Raw genomic sequence first — 26,591 nt, 5'->3', positions numbered from 1 at the left:
TTATAAGCCATTATTTGGATGCTCAGATTGTTCCAGATTTGCCCGGTAAGTCCCTTAAGGCTGGGTTCTGTGTCCTTTTGACATGCGATTATTGTTTTGAGTACTTCCTTGCTTTCTTGCTCATCTTGTACTTTTCCTGCCCGGCCATGGAATCCGCCATTTCCCCAAAGACTCCTGGCTCCTTTAAGTGGAGAATGTAGTGCCTGAATCTGGATGCTAGGTGTATGCGCTGCACTGGAGGAAGAGGGGAACTGCTGCTCCACGGCTCACTTAGTGGACAGTGCTCCCCTATATTTCTTTATGTTGAAATTCATGAGTTCACACCAAAACCCAATACCCCCTATATTCAAACCCAATACCAGAGTTTATTCTAGTCTTTTCCCTTTCTGATGTGTAACATCTCCTCTAAAAATGAGAAAGCTGGCTTCCGTTATCCTTAATATTTCTGCTTATTTAATCAAGTTCCCTGTTCCTACCCAATCCACCATTGCCATCCCTCCCCTGCGTGGATGCCCTTCCCATCCCAAGTGTAGGATGACTTCCAGCACTAGGCCACACCCCCAGCTCCTACCCACACACACCAGGCTGGGAACCCATGTGGATGCCTGCCCCATCTAATGGTGGAATTGTGGGTAAAGGAAAAAGGGGAAGGGGAAGGCTGAGTCTTGTTGAGGTTTTATGTAAATTCCACAAAGGAAGAGATCTTGGTTTTCGTTGATGTATCCCAAATACCTAAAACAGATCCTAGCACGTGGTAGGCAATAAAAAATACCTTGAAAAATTTATAAAACTATAGGGTAAACAGTTCATTTAAATTCTTTATATTCAAATATTTAACTTCAAGATATTTCCCCATCATAATAGATTAACTTTATATAACTATAAAGTTATCAGATTCAGGAAACAGTTTAAAAAAAAGGTTAAATCTCTGATTAGGCAATGTGAAGTTGGTCTTAAATTTGGATTTATATGCATGGATAAAACCTCACAGAATTGCACTGAAAACATCAACATTGTTTGGGACCATTTTTAACAAAATAGAAAAGGTATTACTTCTGAACAATATTAACAGATACATTGTTAAATCAGAACACATGGAGATAACTTCAGAGATGGATACAGGTATGGGGGTGCTGAAGCTTACATAACTTTGGAGGCATTTTTTAAGGAAAAGAATTAGGTACAGGGTCTTATAAGGGGACCGTGTAAGTGAGGAGCCCTGAATTTTAGGTAGCAAGTCTGCTCCTGGAAGTAAGTCAGAGTGAAAGTGTCCAGGCCCAATGCTCAGTACAGAGCAGGCATACAAAATTTTAAGATATTACTGAAGAACTCTGCATCCAGCCTGTTCTTCTACGTATTAGGTCCTAAACAAATCTCTCCTAGATACTGCTAACTGACCCCTGACTTGTCCCTCCTTAAAAACAGGTTTTAACGAAAGTTTCACTGTTCAACCAGGAATGACACAGGATTCCAATAAGGTCTTATCATTTTAATTGACTTTAATGATTATTGCTCATCTGCAAGGATTAATATTGCATTCATTAAAAATCATACAAAATAAACTTGTTCCTCCCAAGTTGCTCTCTACACGCTCCCTCTGATGCCAGACATTTTCCCACAGTGTCCTTTGTTACATGGCTTGACAGAGACGGAGCCCTTATCTAGTATTCCTATGGACACAGTAATAGATATGGGAGCAGGGGGCAGGCCAGAGGGCAGCAGGACCTGGGCCCCTTCCCTCCAGCAGAACTCACACGATGGATACCACTGTTGGCCAGGTTACCTCCCCTAAAGGATGTGCTGTTCTGATTGGCTGGTTAAACGCCTTGGGAAAAAGGGCTTGAACCATTAGCATCTACAGAGAAGAAAGCATGGTCACACTGGCAAGGAGTGCGAATGGGCTGGTTACGGAGAAACAGGAGAGGGAAAAATGTTTTGGCAAGATCACTGACCCCTGCTAGGAAGTCACAGAGTGAAAGCTTTCCTTCTTAAATTTCTATTTTTAATGTCTGTCTTCTCTGATCAATGGCAATAGGGAAATGAAAATTTCTAGTACCTAGCACTACTGCCTGACCCAACTTTGAAGGACCACCAGCTAGAACAAGTTGAGAATTTAGAATCCTGGATAATTATACACTTAAAGCTCATGAGCACAAAGCTCACCTGACCATGCAGAAATGCTGGTAAGCAGGGTGCATGGCATGGGAATACATCTCTCTTATCTCTGAGGATTCTTTCAGAGTGTGAGCCAGGACACACTGATTATTTTCTCTATGCGCAAACTGCCCTTTAAGGTCTCAGTTCATAAACCTTCTGTGACATGGGTCCATCAAAAGTGGTACTGCTTCTGTAAAACTAAAGTCCCAGACAAGTTATACAGAGCTAATTTCCCTCAGCCTGACCCAATTTATCATTCCTCCTCCCATCCACATCTACCTCCCTTTAAGTATTTTAAATTGCAGAAGCACAGCTGATTAGAAACTTGCTCTTAAAGGATAAATCCTAAAGACAGAGCTCAGTGCTGTATACTGAGTAATGGCTCAAGAAATTTGCTTTCAGCACAAGCTGATGGGGCAGAGCTGATAAAATTTACTGTTATGGCCCCAGTTCACTGATGCTATAAACTATGGGCTAGAAACAGAGGGATTATCAGAGTTTGAGATCTGCATTTCTCTAGACTCAACTCTGCACTTTTAGCTCCAAAGGTTCAAAAGATAAACTGATAACAACCACTCAAGCAGCTCCTCAGTATTAAGACTAAACATTTTTCTTACTTAAAAAAACAAAATAAAAAAACAAAAACCAAAAAAACAAACAAAACAAAAACAAACAGAAAAACCCAGAAATAAATGCTAGGGGACAAAATTCAACTTAATAGAGTACAGTCTGGATAAAAACCTGGAAAATGAGAGGGTCTGATGGGAGTGGAGGAAGGGCTGTACTAAATCCAAGTGGGCCTACCAGATCTTAACAAGCGACACTCACTAGTACACATCTCTGAACCAAATATACCACCTTTACACAGGAAACAGGGCTTGGAACATCTAGGGGAAATTAACATGCACCACCTATATATAACCTACCTGCCTGGTAGGTACCATCCCTGCTCCTCTGAAGAAGTGAAAGAGCACTGATCTCAGCAGCTAAGAAATGGGCTCTTTTAAGGCAATTTAGACATTGCAGATTGTTCCACATAGAAGGTACCTCAGCATTTCCTGTTAATAAGGTACCCAATTAAGACTATAAAGTCCCCAGAAATGGTAAAGAAAGAATCACTTTTCTGGGCTGGGAGAGTAAAATCCTTCTTTAGTGACTAGGGTGAGAAACCTTGAATCTCTGTTTCATCTAAAGAGCCATGAAGCAAGTTCCTGTGTGGTCTGCAGAACTTGGATAATAAGATGAAAAAACAAGAAAGAAATTATAGGAAAAAAAATCAAGAGGAAAGGATAAAGAAGGAAATAAAAGTTTTCTTAAAAAATATTTCTTTTAGAGTTGTGTGGTTCATGTGGACTGGTCCTTGGTAATTCGGTCCATTAGTATCTGTAAAGAAAGAGATTGACTGTTTAGTATTTGTGTCTTCCACATGAGCGTTCCAAGAAAAGAATCCAAAACAGAGAACACTCTCCAGGGTCCTTCCCCTGCCCAGGCCAGGGATGCCTGCAGTAATTCCCCATGGATTGTTCCTCCCTGCACTTCCAAAGGATTTCCAGCAATGCCACTTCTAGCTGTATCTCCTGCTCCCTAATACTATACATCAGTGGTTTTCAACCCTGACAATACATTAGAATAATCTGAAGAAGTTTTACAAAATAAGCCGGGGCCCCATTCTAGACTAACTCTATTAGAATCTCTGGGGGTGAGGCTCAAGCTCCAAAATCTTAGAAAATGCTGACTTCTTTACATCTACTACTAGATATACAATTTCTCTGTTTACCTTGTTAGTGTGGGGCAGAGTTCTTGTACTCTTCAAAATTAGCTATAACACTATTTAAAAAAGCTGGCTAGCCTGCATGGCTTAATATTGGGGAGAAGAGCTTTTCATTTACTTTCTCCCAAGTTACCTGTAATAATTGGGTTTGAATGGCCCGTTTTTGTTGAGTCCCAGATATTTTGCTTGGTCATCTGTCAGCTCTGTCAGGTGGGCATCAAATGATGGCAGGTGCAAGCTGGCAACGTACTCATCTAGGAAGAACAAAGCGGCAGGGGGGCAGACTCCATTTCAAATATGCCTCTCAGGGCACAGCTTCCCCCTATTTTCATCTGAAGCTTCTTTGAGAGAGAGGACAAGGCTTGGAATAACTTCGAAAGAATCTGACTCGGAATATTTGCTTAATTTAAAAAACCCCTCAAAGTTGCCTTTAAGGTATTTCTCTCAGTACATCCAGAGTGCACTTAGAAAGCCATCTGCCAGCGGGACAAAATGGGCTGACTTGTTCCTCCCCATTCTTCTCTGGCAAAACTTTTGGGTTCACCTCAATGGCCAACATACCATGTACTATTCTCACTTTCCTGCAGCAACTTCCTTAGCTGGATCATAGTCAAATTATGAATCAAAGTGGACACCAGTAAGGTCAAAAGAGTTAAGTCATCAACATTTACTTACAATAAGATCCATAAAGGCCTCAAATCTTAGGATCATGGATTTCTAAGGCAGCCGGCACAAATGTATTAGTTTTCCATAGATAAGCTTCCTGGGCTTTTGCCTTTATGAATATGAATTAAAAACCAAAAGCCAACACCCAAAGGTAAGCTGAGGTAAGCTGTTGAAGGGGACAACAGCAAGAAGTTTTTTAGCTTTAAGAGGACAGGGGTTTGGGCCGACCAATGAGAGGGGAGGTTGGCACCATACTCAGAAAGGTAAAGAACTAAAGATGATGCATTATGTCACGTGAACACAACACAGCTGACCCCTGGAATGACAGATTTTTTGTATATCTCATAGAAGATGGACAATAAAAACTATATTTGTTTGTTTCTCTCATTTTGGTCCCAGGCTGTAATCAGTGGTAGTAAAGTTTACTAAACTTCATAAAGCTACTCAGGATAAGAGCATCTACCCTAAACCATTGTGCTAAAGCACCTTTACTCATTAGCTGTAATTCTTACTAAAATTTTGCAATATATTTAGTATTATTCTCACTTTACTGATAAAGAAACTGAGGCTCATGGAGATTAGAACTTGTCCCGAGGTCCAAAAACCACTAAGTGCTAGAATGGGGATTAGAATCCTGACTCTAAATCTAATGCTTTTCACGATATTCATTTTACCAAACCGTGCAAGAGTCTGGGGATCAATATAGGTTTCTACTGTTTTCACTCACCCATTTTCTTAGGAAGCAAGTATACATCTTGTTTGTATCGTCCCTCAGGTGCATTATAGAGTTCTATCAGTGCCAAAGCCTAAGAAGGGAAAAGAGGGTCAAAAAACACAAAAACGCTTCTTAGGGGCATTAAAAACAAAACAAAAGAACTAGATTTAACAGGGCCTTGGGGTAAATATTTAAGTGATCTACCACAGTGACAGCACACAGGACTTGGACTGTAATAAACACCAGCACACAACGTGGGAGGATTTACTGGTGCTTTTGTTTTAGTTCCTAATAAAAGAAGGCACTAAATACAATTGAGCTGAAACACTATATTCTAAATTAAAACAGCCAACCAAAGGGACACAAACACTGACTCTGCCTAATGATTATTTTCTACACTCGAGAAAGCCGAAATCTTGACAACTTGTAACCTGAAGAAAACAGGTTGATAAGAACACAGGAGAGCACACTCTCACTGGAACTCTGATCTACGCCCAGTTCCACTCATCTTAGTGCAGGTTAAGCTGGTCTTTTGTCACATACCTGTGTTGTAGCTGTGATGGACAGAACAAAGGTGGGAACTGTGGAGCAGCTCAGATTGAGCAGACGACCCTAAAAAGTTGAAACAGAGCCCTGGTATGAGTTGTGTTATCCCTCTGTCATGTCATGCAAGTCACACAAATGCTGGAAAGGACTTTATACTCCTTCTAGACTCAGTAGAGGAAGAATTACAGTTCCAAATCAGGACTCTAGGTTTTATCTTATTTTCTGCAAGTCCATCTGAGTCTGACAAACTGAAGAATTAGCTGTGGTCAGGAAGTAGTATGTTATTTAGTAAAAAGTAGATATTTTTTGAGTGATTCTATTTGGAGACCGGACTATTTGAGAAATATACCTCTACCCAAAGACAGCATTCAGGGAAACATAGGCCAAATAGGTTTACCCTGCCACCCCTCCCCGGATGGCTCTAACCATATTGTTTGTGCTGTACTGCCCGAACCCTTCTGTGTGTGCACCTCTGCCAGAAGGACGACGCGTTTGCCATCTGGCCAGATGACATGATCCACCTGAGAACGTACTCGCTCCCATGTCAGCTCCGGAGTGCGGAGGCTGGTCTGAAAGGAAGAGAGCGCAGTTGACTGGCTATAATGGAAGGAAGCAAAAAAAAAGGCCTAGCAACAAATCAATGAGAGAAGGCTTACCACATCAATTTCCGTGTTTGAGTGGCCCATATTGCACACGATACAACTGTTTTTCATGCGATCCAAATGCTCCCGTGTCACTACGTTCTTATTTCCTAAAAGTAAAGGAGAGTGGCTGAGGAAACAGATCCTGGCGGGGAAAGGTACTGACTAGCTTTCAGTTAGAACATGGGACAGAGGTTTGCTGGCACTAAAGAGCATGTATACGTTGTGAGGAAAGAAGTGTGCGTTGCCTAACAGCTCTTTAGGCTCAGTTTTTTGGTTTTAAGATCAAGCAGGATAAAAAGTCATCAAGGAAAAAGGCTCTTTGTTCAGGAAAATATGTTAAGGTTCTGATAGCTTACTCTAGTTCTCAGACTTTTAAACACAACACAGGTCTTACCTACTTTATATAAAAGTCAATTAGATCATTTTCAAGATTTAACCTCAGAGTTAATAATCCTCCATGTATACCAAAGCACTGACACTTACCTGTGCAAGTTATTACGACATCAACTTGCCGGATGACTTCATTCAGCTTTACCACCCTGAACCCATCCATGCTGGAAGAAAAGGAAGGCACGCTATGAGCAAAAGCAAGGAGGCAGTGGGACAGAAGCTGGTCACAAAATGAGACAATTAAATGTCTTTCTAAAGTTAAATCCAGGGCTACCTCACTGGAATGGTAGTAATAAGCTGTGCTAAACTATACACACTGGGCTCTTCAGACTCCCCAAGATTCCATCCAGGAAGGGAAAACACCAAGAAGCTCTATGAGTGCCCTATGATTACAATGCAGGGAATAAAGCAATCTTAGCCTTCTCCTTCTTTGAGAAATTTCTCCAAGGAATGGTTAATACAATAATCAAACTCTCAGAAACATAAAGTCCCTGGAGTGAACCTAATGGTATTACCGCTGTTCTTACCAGGCCTGCAGAGCACAGATGGGGTCAATTTCTGTGATATAGACAATTGCTCCGAGGGCCTTGAGAGCAGCACAGCAGCCCTTTCCCACCTGCAGAGCATAAGGAAGAAGTCAGGTCCATTCAGGCACAGATATTTAGGCAGGTAGGCTCTCTGGGAGATGGGAATTAGCCTCCGTGAAACCACCAATCATCTAGCAAGTCCTTGCAAAGATGCTCCAATCCAAGCAGAGGAGAAACAGATCCTGATTATGTTGTGACCCTTAGAGGAGTGATTTAGCAGACATTTCAAGGGCTTTAGCAAGGGCTGGAACTTGGGATAGTAAAAGAGATAAAGGAAATAAAAGTATCACCATCAAGGAAACAAGACCAAGGAAGATCAACTGTAACCTCTAGTTTCTTGTTCCAGGAAAGCCTGATAACTATCACTTGAGAAGCATCTCACTCAAGGACAGCCTAGCAGCTCAGAAACTTCTGTGGGTCATTGTTTATGACAATAAATAAAGTCTCCTGTCATCTATTCTAGTTTAGAGATAATCAACTATATGCCACTTCAGATTTTACCCTTCACTCCACTAAGTCACCTGTGGGACCAAAATGCTACATATTTACTTGAATTAAGTCTCATAATGAAAAGGTTACTGTTATAACTGGGTGGAAATGATGGCAACATTCCATACCATAAGACAAAGTGGTGAAATCTGAAAACTCAATTCGTTCTATATGTCTCTATTCATAAATCTGAATAAAGGACTTTTGCTACTATTTTGAGACACTTTATCTAAAAGCATATTTTAAACCCTGCATCAGTAACTCTACACTGACAGCACAAGTCTCCTTCACTCAAAATTTCTAACAAGTCTGTGAAAAGGCAGACACTGAGGCCCAGCTACTTACCTCACCATAGCCACACACCACCACTTGTTTCCCACCAAACATTACATCTGTGGTCCTCTTCAGGCTGTGGAAACAGACAAGCCTCAACTCAAACATTATTAGATCAAATACAGTCCCTCTGAAAATTTAAGTGTGGGCAATGCCCCATAAGAACTTCGACTGGAAGTTGGCTGGGCTCAGTATGAGATAGAATGCCTCTAACAAACTTTTAAAGCCATAGGAAGACCAGGGGGCAAAACTGGAGGGATATCAGACTAACATTATAACCCAACCCAAATTTATCCCCTATAAATTTGAATAATTATACGTTTCAACCTACCCATCTAAAATGGATTCTCGGCAGCAGTATAAGTTATCAAATTTCTGTTTGGTAACAGAATCGTTGACGTTCATGGCTGGAACACAGAGTTTCCCAGCTTTGGAGAGCTGATACAGCCTAAAGGGAGAAGAAAGCCACAAAAACAAAAACAAAGTTAGCTGGTAAAACACAGTAGCTGGCAAAGTCTGCCTAATTCTCTTCAAGCTCTGTGCTGCCATCCCCAGTCTTATTTATTGCCCAAGAATATTAGTAAACAAGGTAATTCCTTGTTATCCCTCCTAACTTCTTTTCATTTTCTCTTTCCCAACTCCCCCCCCCCCCCCCCCGCCTTTTTTTGGAAGGAAAAAAACCTTTCAATTGAAGAAATTTACTTCTCTTTCATAAAAGGGGATACATTTCCTTAGACCAGCATTTTCTTAATCTTTAAAAAAAATTCATGCCTACTTCTGATAAAGATTGTCAGTGATTCTGATATGGTTCCGTGTGTGTGTGTGTTTGTGTGTGTGTGTGTGTGTGTGTGTTTAAGCATGTGCAAGGTGCCCCCAAAGGAGAAACACTCTCTCAGATATTTTATAGGTACTCCAACAAGCAAATAATATTTTGCCCAGTTTTATTTTTTGTAATGTTTATAACATATAGTTTTACAATAGATTTTTTTCGTATTTCAGATATAAAATTATAATCCAAAATTGAATACAGTTTTTCAAGATATATTCATTCCCTACCTCCCAGCAATGACTGAGAATCACAGTGGAATAAATGGGAGAGAAAATCTCTGAACTAGAGTCTGAAATAACTTCCTTTTAGGGTCTCCTTGATTTTTTCCAAAGGTATATATACTCAAAAGTTTTATCTAATGAAGATACTCCCATTTAGTTACAAGGCTGAAACATAGCCCTAAAGCCTAAAAGAGACCAGAAGAATCTGCTGAGGCAAGGACACAAGGGGCAGCTACTCCAGAATCTGTTACCTGTGAACACCAGTCACGCTCTCTTCCACAATGCCTCGGATCTTCTTAAACACGTTTGGATACTTCTTATAAACCCAGTGGGTTAAGTCTCCCCCATCATCCAGGATCTATAGAACAGCCAGAAGACTTCTATGGGCATTCAGGCTGCTAGAGCTGGGGGGAACTTTGAACCCACTTTCTGCACTAGTAAGAGAGCCCTGTATGTTTTGGAGAGCACTCCTCAGAGCTCCTTAGAGCAGGTTTAGACAGTGGAAACACAGTCAAATTTGTTGGTGTAAAATGGTTAAAAGGATTCCTAAGTTTGTTCTAGGCTATGGTGAAGAGTAGTAGGCTAGTCACAGACTCATTTTTTAGTCTAGAGCCCTGATATAAAGCCCCTTGGAACGTAAAAGGAGAGCTGGGGCAGGAAGGAAAGAAACCAGAATTTTACTCCAAAGAGGTACCATATCATTTTCTTCTATTTCATTCTGCTGTGTATGAGCCACATGTGTTCAGTTGGTCTTACCCTTCCCCCGCCTTTCCATTCAGTACTCAGACCCATCCTGAATAGGTATCAAGCTAACCATTTTGGCAACAAAGTAAGTGCATAAGACCAAACATCCGAAACATATTTAGGGAACCATGTTTTGAGGGAAAAAAGGAAAGAAATCCATTGTCAAAAGTGTAGGATGAATATGCATTATTACCATGTTGGCTTGCCACCCATCCATGTTCACACAGCGGTCAATACACCACCAGAAGTCATCTTCTGACTCGCCCTTCCAAGCAAACACTGCAACTCCTGTAGAGATGGAAACAAATCAGCTCATTCCTCTTTGGGGGAGTGTCCTATACCAACATCACTCTCTGAGATCCAGGTGAAGAGAAAAAGGCTAAAGAAATTACGCTGGAAAGGAAACAACTTACGGAGGGCAAGAAGTCAGAAGAGCATCTTTAGTTCAGAAATTAGTTAAGAATTTAAGGGATATTTGTTTTTGAAAGTATTTTAGAACCTTAAAATGTTATTCACTTCAGTCAATTTTATACGTGGAACTTTATTCTAAGGAGATAAAATGAAGTGGGAATCAAAACAAAGCTGTTCACTACAGCATTATTTATATTAGCAAATATCTTGAAACAAACTAAATGTTCAACATTAGGAAAACAGTGAAGTAAAATCACATGGCCATATGACTATTATAAATGATGCTGTCGAAGTTTTTAGTGACATGGAAACTACTTCTGAAAATGTTATATTTACGTTGTAAAATTGTATATATACCGAGACTTATTTCATCTCTGTAAAAAGTGAACAGAAAAATGGAAAAATATGTCAAATATTATCTCTGTGTAGCAGGATTTTAGTTTTTTGGGGGACCCTCTTAAATTTTCTGCAATAAACATCAGAAAAGAGTAAACAAGAAAAACAAAAGTACTATACAGTTGCTTTCTGAGGATCATAGGAAGATGGGAGAACCTTAAAGAAACTTCAGAGTGATTTTCCTTTGAACATTTTAACAATAAAAATTACTTTATGTTTAACTGAACTCATAAGTAGTTCATATATTTTCAATGCAATACTGAATACCAAATTATCTAATGAACTATCAAATAGATGGTACCTCTTACTTGTGTTCTCTCAAAAGTGAGGAGACTTTTGTGAAAGGAGACCAGCTGAGCTCATACTCACAGCTCACAGTTTAAAGTTCTTTCTCATTCATTTAACATTAGAATTGGCATTTCCCCATATATTATATTCTTTACAAAGATCATTTTAAATGACTATACACTATTCCATTATGCATATGGACCTTTATTATCCATTTCCTTCCTGTTGACACTATTACCCTCCACATTTTACAGCACCTAGACATACATGACATTGTAAAGATAATTCTGATATGTAAAAATTATGTTTAGATAATTATTTTGCAGCAAAGTCGGTGAAAAAAGCTGAACTTACCAGCCTCAGCCAGTGCTGCAGCCACTTCATTCTGAGTGGAGTAGATGTTGCAGGCAGACCAGCGGCACTGAGCCCCCAGGGCACAGAGTGTTTCAATCAACACCTATATAGATGTATAGGAAGACAGAGTGAGAAGGAGGAGGGCCAGACTTGAGTGGTAACTAAGAGAACAATGCCCAGCAACTCAGCAGCAACAGGTGCTACACTGGGAAGTTACAAAAGGGTGTGTAATCCACTAGTCAGTACACTGGAATCTAACTTTACCCCCCAAAAATGGTCCCAAATGTCTTAATAACATATTTATAACAATCACATTTTTGCAAATCGAGATCTCCCTAAGTCAGGTTGGTTAAAAGTAGGTTATATCTACACAATCCAAGTAGAAAACCCCATTATTGTGTAACTGGGAGGTTCCACTTAATAGTTAGCACTTGGAAGTTAGATAGGGAAGGAAAAGCAAGTAAAAAAAAAAAAAAAGAAAAAGTGTCCCTCCCCACCCCCACTCCCATCAGAAGACCATCACTTTTCTCCCAACAAACTCACCGCTGTCTGGGCTGTGATATGTGTACAGCCCACTATTTTAGCACCAGCCAAGGGCTTCTCCCCCTGAGCACGTTTCCTGAGTGAAATCAGAGCAGACATGTCTGTGAAAGAACAGAGTATTTGAGCTAGGTCTGCACTAGCAATATCATTAATTCCTGCCCCAGCGACATCTAGGGCTGGTCTGGATCTGTTGAGATACGGTGAGGTAAGGAAGAAAAAACTCTAAGCACATTTTTTATTTTATTTTATTTTTGGCCGTGCCACGTGGCTTGTGGGATTTTAGTTCCCCGACCAGGGATTGAACCCGGGCCCTTGGCAGGGAGAGCATGGAGTCCTAACCACTGGACTGCCAGGGAATTCCCTCTAAGCATATTTATTTGAGGTCTGGCAGCTTCAACTGCAGAACAACAGCAGTGAGTTGTCATCTAATCACTTGGAATTTCTCTCTTCCTCTACAGTTTCAGCCTTATATACAGAGGGCTTATATGTAGTCAAATTCTCAAAAGTGATAGAAATGGAAGGTGAGTGTCACCATTCATCTGGGAGAAGAGGGAAGTAGTTATGGCACTGGCTAATGGATTCCTATATACTACAATCATCAGACCAGGAAGAAAGACTTTACATCAGCAGAAGCCACTTGCTTCTGTTCTTCTACGCTGTCTAATCCTATTCTATCAGTTTGTTTGAGTTCTGTACTCCTGCCCAGTATAGAACATGCCTCCAATGTGAAAACAACAAGACATTATTCGAGTGGGGCTGGGTAGAGAAACCAAGATTTAACTGATTGTCAGTCATTTTTACTCTTGCTCCAGCAGAGGGTGCTCAGGATCAAAGACCAAAAGAGACCCTAGGTCACCACATCCTTAGCTGAAAACCCTCCCACATTTGCTGCTTCTGGGAAATCTGGGTCTCTGAGATTGGCAGCTATGGTAGGATCCCGCAGAACTAACCACCATGTACTGATCCAGGACTTGCTGACTCTGCAAGCAGATCTTTGAATATGGTATCATGCGGGAGGAAAAGGGAAAGTACTCTGTGTAATTACCACACGCTGAGAACAGGAAGCAGCAGGGAGAACAAGAACAAGACTCCTGAGGCTCAGGCTCCATACAGATAGATGTGTTTATATAAAAGTCCAGGATACTGGAGTTTCCCAGGAGACTTTCAAGTTAGCTTGCGCGCCTTAAGTTGTTTGTGCATCCTGATGACTAGCAAGTGGGCTGCTTCTGGTCCCCTACCCACTCCCCTTCTTTACCTTGCTCTGCAATCTCAATCTCCCGGCGTCCAAATTCTGCCTGCTTGATGTTCTTCACACAGAAATTGCTGCTGCCCTTGGAGTTGGTTTGCTGCTTTTCTCGGGGGGAAACCTCATCATCAGAGCTATCTGTATAGGACGCAGCTAGAACCAGGAAAGAAATGAGGAAAGAAAAACCTCAATGGCCCCAACTCCACAGAGTGCAGTCACCAAGGGACTCTCATTTAAGTTAAGCGAACACTCTTAATTGGAGCCACCTTGTACGTCTCTCTCTGTTCTACTCCTCCAGGGTCTAAGAAATGGTATGAATGAAACTGTTGTAGATCTTTCGGTATTGTGGCCCTTTTACCCACCCCCCCCACCGATGACTTTGCCATTAGTGCCTGTGATAAGGAGCTATTGATCCCAAACCTGCACCAGCTCAAGAGAATCCCTCAAAACAGGGGCACTTGGTCCCAACCAGGACTGGAACCAGACATGGCAAAAATGGAAGAATAATTTAGGCCATATAAGGAATGTTATTTCTATAGATCACTAGTTCTCAAACTTAAGTATCTAAAGCATCTGTCAGAATCACATGGAAGGCTTGTTGAAACACAGATGGCTAGGGCCCCACTGCCAGAAACTCCCATTCAGTAGGTCTCAGATGGGACCCAAGAATTAGCATTTCTAACAAATCCCCAAGTGCTGCTGATATTGCTGTTTAGAGGATCATACTTTGAGAACCATTAATGTAAAAGAATAAAAACAGTAAGATAACCTTATCTTATAAAATCTTATAAAGAGATTTTACACTAGGTTGCACTAAGGAACACAGAAATGGCACAAAAGATGAGCAGCACTGATTCTGTTGCCAGCCCTGAGATCACTCACGATGTTCAACTTTAAAAAGCAGCTTCACAAAAAGCCAAAAATGTCCTTGCAGGTAGATACGCAGGAGAATATAAAACAATCACTCCTTACCTCTCAAATCACTTTTTTTCTCTCATTGAGTATTTTCCTGATCACCGTCTCTGCCAGTGTACCAGGTTTCTCGCTGACTTCTACATACACATCCTCCTCTGTCCAGCTAACACAAATACTACTAAAGGTTATCTATCCACTAGGACAATTTAACTCTATCACTAAGCTTTTAAAAATGCTCTACTAGGTCCCCATAAAACATGGCCATCAAGATCTTTAAAGACTTCTTAAAGCTTCCATCACTCATCCCAACTTTTTCTCTCATAACTCAATCTTTCAAATTTTTTTCTCTTAGCTATAATTAGCCGGCTTGCCACCTATCACTTTTTGTATCTGTCTCACTCCAAAACACCTTTTCACTTATGATCGCCATTATATTTTGGAACCTTTTCTTGCACACATGCTCACAGTGAGACTGCATGTTCATTTATTTCCGTACTTAACCCTGTATACCACCATTTGTACTTGTCTGCCTATCTTGTCCATAATGGGTTAACAGTGTCACAGGGCAGAGAATACGTTTTTAAAAATTGTCTATCCATTTCTTTTTTTTTTAAACAGTCCTTATACCTCAAGCCCAGTCCTAATGTTAGTAATACAATGCAAACAAGATTATGGCAAAAGAAAATAAATGGCTTTTGGTACAAATTCCTTTGCTGACATTCATAGCAATCTATGACCTTGAGCAAGCCTTTTAATCTTTTAACAATGTTTCCTCAGTTGAACAATGAGGAGGTTGGATTAGATGCCCCATTTCCTCCAGTACTCAAACTAAGATTCTATATCCTTTTCCATGTTAATTTTCTAATACCCGCCTCTAAAGTTGAGAAGGGCACAGTTCAAAGCAGAAAAAAAGACTGCTTATATAGGGTTAAGATAGGAGAGGAGAACTAAAAAGAAACAGCTGGAGCCACATTAGTTGGACTCTTTCCCACTCCAGAGGTTAACAGGGGAAGATATTTCAACATAAAGGGTAACTAGTAAATAAAAAGAGCTAAATACTAATTTTTTTTTTGCCGTACGCGGGCCTCTCACCGCCGTGCCCTCTCCCACTGCGGAGCACAGGCTCCGGATGCGCAGGTTCAGCGGCCATGGTTCACGGGCCCAGCGGCTCCGTGGCATGTGGAATCCTCCCGGACCGGGGCATGAACCCGTGTCCCCTGCATCAGCAGGCGGACTCTCAACCACTGCGCCACCAGGGAAGCCCACTAATTTTTATTGTTGACAATTCAAGCAGTCTTAAAGGCAAGAAGGAAAAATAGGTGGCAGGGTATATCTTTAACAAAGAAATCAGAAATTATGCTTCCAAAGTACACCTCTTCTTCAAGGCCCGTTCTGGCAGCCAAAATACCATTGATTTTCTCCCTTCTCAATGTGGGTGAATAAACGTGGGAATGGGAACCGGCCCAGTACTACCAACCAGGAACTGGCCACAGACCACACACAGAGACCATCGGGGAGGAAAGTCTCAAGATGACAAAAGCTTCTCCAACTACAACCCTGGTTGGGAACATTCCCATTGCTCAACCACTAGTTATCAGCTTTCAGCACAAAGACAGGCAGTCCTGACATGAGGTATTTTCAGATCCTAGATAAGTGAAGAGAACTGGGTAAAGTACTAGCTCAAGACTCTGGAGTAGGGAGGAGAGATCAGAGACAACAGGAAGTTCACACCTACCTGAACTGTAGCTGTCAGTGGAGGACTGAGAAATAGAGCGAGACAAAGATCGTCGACCAGTCTTGGTGGGGAATTTGGTGAACTCCTGCATGTCATCAGCAAACTGGATTTGCTATAAGAGGAAGACAAAAAGTTGAAACTTACAACAAGGATTCTATGAAACGTCTCATTTTTAAAGGCCATACATTGCCTCCCCTAAAAGCTAGTATTATCAGGTGGCTCCTACTAAGCCAGTAATTCTTCCACCAGAAATGAGGGGGGAGGAGGCTATTCTCTGACTCCTCCCAAAATGCCGGATGGCTTCAGCAGAATTTTGTGGGGACAGGGGGAGGAGAGAGAGCGTAAGACCCAACTTCGTTTAGCATTTGTCTAATTTCACAGGTCTTCCTTCCCACGTTCCATAAAGTTTTCTTTTCTCTTCTCTTATAACCCTGAGACATTAAACTCTTTACCCTTGCTCTCAACTCTATCAAAAAGCAGGCATAATCTCTTAGGGCTTCTGCTTGATTTTTATTTCAGAATATTCTCTTGTAGCATATTCTTATCCTGAAGTTAGCAATGGTCTTGTTTTTTTGTAAGAATTATGAATAGATGCCTTAAATGGTGATGGGTATTGGGGTGCTAATAGTCAGAGTCCAATCATGTACCTATCCTTCACAAAGCCAATGGAATATTGCCAGAACCTTCTATACACAGTAAAATACCAGAATATTCTAATAAAAATTTAAAAACACACATACCATAGTAAATCCCAACTAATTAGGACTAATATATATATATATATATATATTTTTTTTTGCGGTATGCGGGCCTCTCACTGCTGTGGGCTCTCCCGTTGCAGAGGACAGGCTCTGGACGCACAGGCCCAGCGGCCATGGCTCACGGGCCCAGCCGCTCCGCGGCATGTGGGATCTTCCCGGACTGGGGCACGAACCCGTGTCCCCTGCATCGGCAGGTGGACCCTCAACCACTGCGCCACCAGGTAAGCCCAAATTAGGACTAATTTGAAGGAAGGAGAGAATAATGACTTGGTAAACTCTGTATTAAAAACTTACTTAACCATAATTCAAAGAGTCATGTACCACGATGTTCATTGCAGCACTATTTACAATAGCCAGGACATGGAAGCAACCTAAGTGTCCATCGACAGATGAATGGATAAAGAAATATGGCACATATATACAGTGGAATATTACTCAGCCCTAAAAAGAAACGAAATTGAGTTATCTGTAGTGAGATGGATGGACCTAGAGTCTGTCATACAGAGTGAAGTAAGTCAGAAAGAGAAAAACAAATACCATATGCTAACACATATATATGGAATCTAAAAAATTGGTTCTGATGAACCTAGGGGCAGTACAGGAATAAAGACACAGACGTAGAGAATGGACTTGAGGACACGGGGAAGGCGAAGGGGAAGCTGGGATGAAGTAAGAGTAGCACTGACATATATACACTACCAAATGTAAAATAGCTAGTGGGAAGCAGCTGCATGGCACAGGGAGATCAGCTCGGTGCTTTGCGACCACCTAGAGGGGTGGGATAGGGAGGGTGGGAGGGAGACGCAAGAGGGAGGGGTTATGGAGGTATACGTATGCATATAGCTGATTCACTTTGTTATACAGCAGAAACTAACACAACACTGTAAAGTACTTATACTCCAATAAAAATGTTAAAAAAAACTTTCTTAAATGAAATAAGGCACAAACAGATAACTTTTGAAGGATACTTGGAAGACTGGCTTTAATAGCAAATAGCTTACAATTAACATTATTTATAGTTAAATTAATTAGTGTTTCTGAAGTGTAGGAAAACACTTCTATTAACTGGTTTAAACCTTCCTCCTAAACTCCTATTTAAACTCTGATAAACCCTTTCTTTGAAATATAAAATAAACCTCGACCTCCTCTGAAAAACAGAATGGTTTGAGAATCTGAATCAAGCTTCTCCTCACACGCTGATTAAATATGAAAAGGTTCCCATGGAGAATTCATTAAGCTAAGTTTTCAGCAAATAATATCTGGAAATGTAACCTATTACAGATTAAAATCTTCTCTCCATAATGCTAGCAACCTGGTTATAGGCATTTTGAAGCCAGGAATAGTAAAACGCCCATTAGTTGCAGCTGCTAAACATTCCCCTCCTCTGTCATATGTACCCTCCAGCTAGGGTAGTATCTGGTGGCAGCGTAAGAATCAGGCATAACTGTGCAGCCTAGGCACAGGCAGCTAATATGAGCAAGGCGATTACTGAATTAGTAGGATTCTACAGGTAATGAAGCAGTAATCAAGGGAACACAGACTTGTGTTTTTACACCAAGAATCAAAGCAGAGAAACTGATGTCATAGATAATACTACTGGGCAGCAGGCCTGAAAGAAAAACTTCAGTGTACTTTCATTTTAAATCTACCTTGGCTTAACATCCAACTGGGCAGTTTTTCTTTAGGTTACTTTGTGAAATAGAGAGGAGGCAGAGTCCACAGACTGTATTTTTAAGTTTAAGGATAGATCCTAAAGGCATGGAAGGGAAAGAGAGCTACGTATTCTGGCATCTAGACCAGGATCTTGCACATAGGGAGCGTCCAATAATTATTTGTAGAATGAATGAACCTTTCAAATTTCTTTCTTCTATAAGATCAATCAAATTTCAAAAATAAGTAAATAATAAAGATTCAAGCTAAACCACAAACACTACACCTGAACTTGATTAACAAGTATCTTCGTACACCTGAAGAAGCAGCTTTTTTAGTTTAGGTGCTAAAACTTTAATCAGCTTAAATGTCAAAAACACAACTGCCTTTCAAACCCAAACCAAACCAAACCAAAAGCATTTATTGAAGTGGCCACAAGTCAGCATCTACCCTTCTAGATAGGATCTCCCACTGTATGTTCACATGACTTCTGCAGTCAGCAAAGCTAGATTTACTGAAGGGATTAATCCAGGACCAAGGTAATGACTTTCAACCCAATATGCAGTTATTTTGGTGGCAGAAAAAACAGTCAAGAGACCATCAACACCGTTTAACACTCTCCAGAGGCAGCTCTTCATCAGCTTCCTTGCTCCTGGCCTAGGCAGCCTATTTGGAAGTTGCTCTCCTCTAATGACTGTTACGATTCCCTTCCTGTTCATCTTCCCCCCCCCCCAAAAGGTTCTGGGTATATTCCCAGACACCACCTACCTGGGGGTAGGAAGGGTGGGGGAGGGAAATGCAATAACGTTTGCAGTTTTTTTAAATAAAAAATATAGACAGCCTGCTGTGTCAAGACAGATATGAATTTCTTTAGCAACCTAAGAACTAATAGTCATAATCCCACCTTGTAGAATGGGATTAGGCTTTAGTAGCCTAAAGCTTAGCAAAATCTTTCCCATCTAAAAATACGAGACTGTTGCAAGCAGCTTACTAATCACGGCAGCGCCTCATCTCTCAGATAATGAATATGGTCCATATTTGAAGTGGGCAGAGAGTTAACTCAGGCCATGACATAAATGGGTCACTGTCTATTCTTGCAGCATATTGATAATCTCAATGCTTATAAATAAAATGATTCAGCTACACAAAGATATATGATAACCTTGTCTTCTCTCCCACCCCAAACTACTTGCAGAAGAGAACCTATATCAGTAACTGCTGCTGTGAAATGCAGCTTCTCTGCTAGTTTCCATCAGGCCTGCTAGCTCCACTGGCTGTCTTCATAGCTAGTAGCTCTGTCTTCTCCTTGGTGAAATACCTCCTGGAGCGTTGTTCACCTTCACATTGTAAATAGACAGTGTTGCCAAAAGCAATTTACAGATATCACAAGTTTTCTCTCTAGTGAAGCCAGATCTCAATAATAGCCTTCTAATTGGGTTGGACTCACTGCATTTAAGCAAAACATGGTTATTTAGTTGAAAAAAAATACAAAAAATGACGACAAAGTCGTCTGTTTACTTCCTATTTATCATGATTTCTTCCAATCATTATTAAGTCTTAATTGGTATGCTTTCATGTTTCTTCAAATCGAGACCTGTAAGGAATGTCAGGTCTAATATGATGTAGGATGGGGATGAGGAGGAGGGAAAAGAAGATAGTTGGAAGTCCAAAAAGGTCTGAAAATCAAAAAGTCCTATGTTAAAGAACTATTCTGTTTCAATACTCACTACCCCATATAAACAGCCTTACCCACAACAAACACACCAGTGTTCTATTTTTTTGGCCGGGCCACATGGTTTGCAGGATCTTACTTCCTCGACCAGGGATTGAACCCAGGCCCACGGCAGTGAAAGCACGGAGTCCTAACCACTGGACCGCCAGCGAATTCCCACCAGTGTTCTATTCTTGAACTAATATCAATCATATATGAGAAAGGTTAGAATATCAGATTGACCCATTCTGCAAATAGCACATCCAAATACAGAAGTGTACTTGCTGTGCCTTAGCGACTCAATTAAATGTCAGGCCAATTTTATGTGCTATTTTAGAGCACCTTTTAAAATAGCTTGGTGGGTACAATGGTTGACTCTTCTATGTGATACTGAGAATGGTAAGAAAAGCTCTACTGAAGAAACAATTTGGCGTATGGTACATCTACCACCTAGTGGTAAGTCTAGTGACAGACTGAGCTAAAAGAATTGCTCTACAGAACTTGGCAAGAAGAAGGAATCATAGGCAATCGATAACAGCTATAAGACTCCAGAGAAGAAAAACTGTTGTATACTACTTGTTTAGTTGATCTTAATTGATATTTTTTACCATCAGAAGCTGAGAAGTTTACTTCCACAAACACATGGTCTATCTACTCAGATTAAGTAGCTTAATTACACTTCCTTCCCAGGTCCCACCCAACTTTGCCTTCTAGGTCCTAAATCAGAGAATTAATAGCCACCAGAATTCCGCCATGACACTATGGCCAGTGGAGGGTGATCAGGATAATATTCAGGGTATTACATTCCTTTAGTCAATACATCTAGTAGGCACCAACTAAGTACTCAGTGCTATTTCAGGAAAGATCTATGGAAGATCTATGGACTCCTTCCAGGACTCCTACCGCATCTTTTCTAATCCCCTTTTCACACATCTTCTGGCTAATTTATTCTTTCTTCCACAGATTCTACTCTCACCTGCTTTTTTTTCAGAGGAAATGAAGAGAGTATGGCTGTCAGCATAAAAAAAGTCCAAGACCTTTTCTTGATACTTACCACTGATCAGTCTGATTCCCATTTCAGATGAATCCAAAGAAAGTTATCAATAAACACCAACTTCTTTTCTTGGTACAAGAACTATTTCAGACTTTCAATCAGGCAAAAGAAATTTCCCAAATGAAAGGCATCCCTTTCTCAACTCGTGGCCCGCAGGTACACCAACAGAAAACAGCTTATCTCAAGGGAATCAATCTCAGGCCACAGAGTCGAACCCAGAGCCACCTCCAGTCACTTCTTCCATTCCCTGGTGCAGAAACCAGTCTTCTGAGACTCGGCAGGTTTTGGCTGCTCACTGTCCTCCTTCCCTGTCTCAAGTTTCTTAAGTTCTCAGTTTCCCCAGATGGGGCCTGAGTTTCTAGAGGGAGGGGGTAGGCAAGCTAATCACAGCACACATCTCCCTCCCCCACTCCACTGGGCTGTGTCTCAATAGTAACAGGATATAACACACACACACACTGCTAGAATCCAATTCCACTGTCAGAAGAAACACTCCTTTCAAAATGGGACTCAACTTGATCTTTCTTCAATGTTGGTGGGAGCAAGCGGTGTGGCAAAACCAGGGCCCACACTGCTGAGTCACTTAAATGGTGAGGAAGGAACATAAAGCTTGAAAAACTCTGCCAAAGAGTGGTTTTACCCTTATCAGCTACTCCCCGTCTCTTGGTATTAGAGAGCACACTTCATTGGCTTTCTATTATCTCCTAAAGTGCTCTAGTGAAAATGAGTGATCTAGGCCTCCAACTGCCAACTAGAGGTAAAATTAAGAGGTTTAAAAAATAGCAACAAGTGGGCTTCCCTGGTGGCGCAGTGGTTGAGAGTCCGCCTGCTGACACAGGAGACACGGGTTCGTGCCCGGGTCCGGGAAGATCCCACATGCCGCAGAGCGGCTGAGCCTGTGAGCCATGGCTGCTGAGCCTGCCCGTCCGGAGCCTGCGCTCTGCAACGGGAGAGGCCACAGCAGTGAGAGGCCCATGTACCACAAAAAAAAAAAAAAAAAAAAAAAGCAACAAGTAAGAGGAAAGGCTTCCTAATCTTTTGAAAACCACAAATTACAACAGAACATAACACGCAACCGGACTATGTTTCAATGCCTATTTAGCTATCTACCTGTCCAATTGCCTGGCCAGTCCCAACTTTCCTCATCCTCAATCTGTCTACCAATATTATATGAAAACATTCCAGTCATTCTTCTTTTTCTCCTGACACTGAATTATCATTAATTCTAGGGTTGTTATTTTTTTCGTTGCTGTTTTTTGTACAGGTGACTGAAGAAATCTAGGTTCTTGGAACATACCCATGACTTTACTGATACACCAAAGTTCCCCCCACCGCACCCCCCAGCACCAGTTGGCACTTTCTATTTATTTTTCCAACTTTATTATGATCATTTTCAACATAAAAAAATTAACATAATATAATGAACATTTGTATACCCTCCATCTAGATTGAAGCTTTCCATTTTCCATATTAGGTTTCTTTCTCTATCTCTATACATATACACACATGCATACTTTCAAACAGTCCTGCAAAAAAAACCTTCCAAATATAAAAATTCATAATAAATTCTTCAGAATGCATCTTCTAACAAAGATAATCTTCTACAGAGCCCCTATAACATTATAATACTTAAGAACATTAACAACAATTCTATATCATCAAATATCCAGTCTGTATTCAAATTTACTTCATTTTTCTCAAGTATATCCTTCATAGTTGTAAACCCGACTCTTCCAACCCAGGATGGAATCAAGGTTCACTAAATGCATTTGGTTGTTAGGTTCTTTTAGTTTCTGCTAATTTAGAAGAGTTCTCCTGCTTCCCACCTGCCCCCACTCCCTGCCCCACCACGCTCTGCGGTACTGACTTTTCCTCCCAGAGTCCAAGCCAGTTGCCTTATAGAATCTCCCCATTTTTTTTTTTTTTTTTTTTTTTTTTTTTGCGGTACGCAGGCCTCTCACTGCCGCGGCCTCTCCCACTGCGGAGCACAGGCTCCGGACGCACAGGCTCAGCGGCCATGGCTCACAGGCCCAGCCGCTCCACGGCATGTGGGATCCTCCCGGAGCAGGGCACGAACCCGTGTCCCCTGCATCGGCAGGTGGACTCTCAACCACTGCGCCACCAGGGAAGCCCTCTCCCATATTTTGAATTTTTCAGACTGTTTCCTTCTTGTGAACTGGATGTTCAGTTTTGGGGTTTGATTAGAAAGAGGTTAAAATTTGGCAAGAATATTTCATAGTTGGTGTTGTATCAGGAGGCACATAAAGTCAGATTGTTCCACTACTGGGGACACTAACCTGAAACCCTTGGTTAAAGTGACGAACATCAGTCTTTGAAAGGAATATTTTCTCCTTTGCAAGTGAAGGTTAATTTGTAGGGTGATCCTTGTCAGCCTGTGAATGTCCTGTTCCCTAGTGACTTTACCATCTGTTCATAATCCTTGCCTGAGCCAATTATATTGGGGAGGAGGGGGGTTTATAGAATCATGATTCCTATCATTCTTTCCACATATATTAGGCTGGCATGTAAAGAAAAGCTTTTCTTCTTTCTCTTTCACTTTTTTTTTTACATGTCATTCATATTTTATTTATCCAATATGTTACACTCAATTATATGAGTGCACTGAATGCTCCAATTGTCCCAAACTGGGCCAATGGGAGCCTCCTTTAAGCTGACTCTTCTGTTCTTTTGACATGATCCCATTTAAATGATTCCTTTCTTTCCGACATAAGAAGATATACCAGGCTCATCTTGTTCTTTCTCTGCTTCAGACCTAGAATCAGTCATTTCTCCAGGGAGCCCCAATTTCTTTCAGCAGGGAAAGGTATTTAGAAACTAAAATCTGGATATAATGTCTGCCTATTGCTATGAGAGGTGTCAGTGCTTCTAAGTTCTTTCAGTAGAGAGAGAAATTAATCGTTATTGTTTTACTCATGAGTTCATATTGATACTTTTTTTCAAATTTAACATTACCATTTTTAAAATTTTTAATTTTCCTATTTGTATCTTTTTTTTATGGTGACAATCTTGGTCTCTAACAGCAACACAATATTTACTTATTTGCTTTAGTCTATACTACACATAAAATAATTTCAAAATTACAAGGCTAATATTATTATTAACAATAATCTATGCAGTGAAGTGCCAATATTTCATTGAAGTTCTTTTTTTCCTTAGAATATATTTCACAAAGAGTATGCATAGTCAAAGTACTTTTTTCTGGGTGATTGTGTAATCTTCCTGATATGTAGTTAGGTTCATTTGTTTCTGTTTATATGCAATTTTAAGATTTCCTTTTTCTTAATTTTATTTTTTGACATATAAAACACATCTCAAAAATTTTAAAGGTATACTCAGAGAAGTCTCATTTCCATTCCTATCCCCCCAACTCTGTTCCACTCTCCCCAATTTTCATTAATTTCTGGTTTAGCCTTCTTATGTTCATTTCTTGAGGTAGGAAAAGCAAATATGTATTTATATTCTTATTTTCCCTCTCTTTCTTACTCAAAAGGTAGCATGCTAAAATATTCTGCACTTTGTTTTTTTTTCACTTGGAAATCACTTTGTATTGATTCAGAGAGTACAAGAATCAACAATTCTTGAATGTCAGGAAAGACCAAGCCTGGTTACACATATATACAAACCTTACATGTTTATAATAAAAAATCATTAGCCTTAATTCGCAGTCCTCTTTAAAGCCAATACTGATTTTAAGTGAAGCTCACAAGATGTTAAACTTGCAAACCTTACTGCAAAGTACGCTGGGATATTCTTTAAGATGAAAACACAACTGCTTACAAATTAGGCAAATCTGTAGTCTTCAAACAAATTGCTATGAGAAGAAAAGTTAACACTGAAAGCAAGTAATCAGTGGATATCTCTAGAAGGAAGATGGAGTCTGGCATTTTGGAAGGTGGCCACATAGACTGAGTAAATGCCATCTGTGTAATTTCTTAGCCTATCAAATTGGAACAAGATTGGAGATGTTATAAGAACAATTCTTCCTTCCTTGATCTGGAAGTCTAGCTTAAATAAACTTGAAAGCCAATTGCATCTTAGAAATTTAAACCCTCTTTACATATTCACTTGAGTGAGTGAATCCCACCTGTGATATGGCAGAAGAAATACAAGTAGCTCCCAATAAGTTGCAGCTGAGTCCACGAGGGTCAGCATTCAGAACCCTAGACTAATACTCAACAAAGGTTAATGAGATATTTTTTTTAGTCACCATCCACTGCTTCCCATCAAGTACAGGCTCAAGGGAGGAAAAAACCACCAAAACTCAATATTAAATAACATTATCTGACTTTAAAGACCTAATGTTAAATGCTATGTAGTAACAGGTATTGCTTCCAGAGATGAGTGGGTCAATGGGACTCTTCAGAATCCATTCTGTAGTTAGACTGGATATTTTCAAGTTCAAAGGACAAGGTAAAACCACTTTAAAGATCAGCTGCAGCAAGCTTTACTTTCCACAGCTCTTAAAAACAAAACACAAAATATTAAGCTTCTAATACATGGACAAGAATCTATCAAAGATAATTAGTCACATCAAAAACATGATTGTAGGGCTTCCCTGGTGGCACAGTGGTTGAGAGTCCGCCTGCCAATGCAGGGGACACGGGTTCGTGCCCCGGTAGGGGAAGATCCCACATGCCGCGGAGCGGATGGACCCGTGAGCCATGGCCACTGAGCCTGTGCGTCCGGAGCCTGTGCTCCGCAACGGGAGAGGCCACAGCAGTGAGAGGCCCACGTACCGTAAAAAACAACAACAAGCACAAAAACATGATTGTAGGGACTTCCCTGGTGGTGCAGCGCTTAAGAATCCGCTTGCCAGTGCAGGGGACATGGGTTCGAGCCCTGCTCCGGGAAGATCCCACATGCCATGGAGCAACTAAGCCTGTGCACCACAACTACTAAAGCCCGTGTACCTAGAGCCTGTGCTCAGCCACAAGAGAAGCCACCACAATGAGAAGCACGCGCACCACAACAAAGAGTAGCTCCCATTTGCCACAACTAGAGAAAGCCTGCACGCAGCAACGAAGACCCAACACAGCCAAAAATAAATAAATAAAACATAATTGTATTTTTCATTGTAGAGAGGCAGTATTTGCCATCCTTCTTGACGTTCTAACTTGAGGTGTTTATGTTCAATTTTAGATAAGTCTCAGTATAAAATAATGACCTTAGATGGCCTACAAGAAACAAGCTGGTTGAAAGAAATTGTAGGCCGAAACATCTTTGGAGCTATTGAAAAATAAGAGCTACCTGTTGTTCCAGAATGAATACAGTACAATCCCCCTATTCTCGCTGCCTCCCAGACCTGAAGACAAAAGTTTGGGTTTTCCTGACCTATGACTTTCTGATTAGCCATATTCTAATGAGTAAAGTGGACAGATAAGCAAGGATAAAGGTCTCTTGCTTTTGGCTGTATG

The 26,591-nt window shown here is 40.8% G+C and overlaps 1 protein-coding gene across 2 annotated transcripts in view; it reads right to left on the bottom strand.

The window, feature by feature from the left end:
- Window positions 1-947: 947 nt before the first annotated feature.
- The window catches only part of AHCYL1 (adenosylhomocysteinase like 1), a 41,212-nt gene continuing 15,568 nt past the window's right edge, over window positions 948-26,591 (bottom strand). The window contains exons 2-17 of one of the 2 annotated variants that reach the window (XM_032646959.1): window positions 15,981-16,092; window positions 13,340-13,483; window positions 12,085-12,185; window positions 11,542-11,644; window positions 10,286-10,380; window positions 9,600-9,706; window positions 8,630-8,746; window positions 8,311-8,374; window positions 7,417-7,505; window positions 6,983-7,053; window positions 6,512-6,606; window positions 6,326-6,424; window positions 5,853-5,921; window positions 5,322-5,400; window positions 4,062-4,182; window positions 948-3,540 (exon numbers count right to left, since the gene is read on the bottom strand). In XM_032646959.1, the coding sequence (XP_032502850.1) occupies window positions 3,534-3,540; window positions 4,062-4,182; window positions 5,322-5,400; window positions 5,853-5,921; window positions 6,326-6,424; window positions 6,512-6,606; window positions 6,983-7,053; window positions 7,417-7,505; window positions 8,311-8,374; window positions 8,630-8,746; window positions 9,600-9,706; window positions 10,286-10,380; window positions 11,542-11,644; window positions 12,085-12,185; window positions 13,340-13,483; window positions 15,981-16,092 (1,473 nt within the window). In that variant the 3' untranslated portion in view covers window positions 948-3,533. Of the gene's footprint in view, window positions 3,541-4,057; window positions 4,183-5,321; window positions 5,401-5,852; window positions 5,922-6,325; window positions 6,425-6,511; window positions 6,607-6,982; window positions 7,054-7,416; window positions 7,506-8,310; window positions 8,375-8,629; window positions 8,747-9,599; window positions 9,707-10,285; window positions 10,381-11,541; window positions 11,645-12,084; window positions 12,186-13,339; window positions 13,484-15,980; window positions 16,093-26,591 lie in introns of those variants that run through there. The other variant, XM_032646963.1, reaches the window with a different exon arrangement.

This window comes from Phocoena sinus, chromosome 1 (genome assembly GCF_008692025.1).
Source record: "Phocoena sinus isolate mPhoSin1 chromosome 1, mPhoSin1.pri, whole genome shotgun sequence".
Classification (NCBI taxonomy): Eukaryota; Metazoa; Chordata; class Mammalia; order Artiodactyla; family Phocoenidae; genus Phocoena; species Phocoena sinus.
The sequence above is the reverse complement of the archived record's forward strand: the minus strand, read 5'-3'. Positions and strand labels throughout refer to the sequence as shown.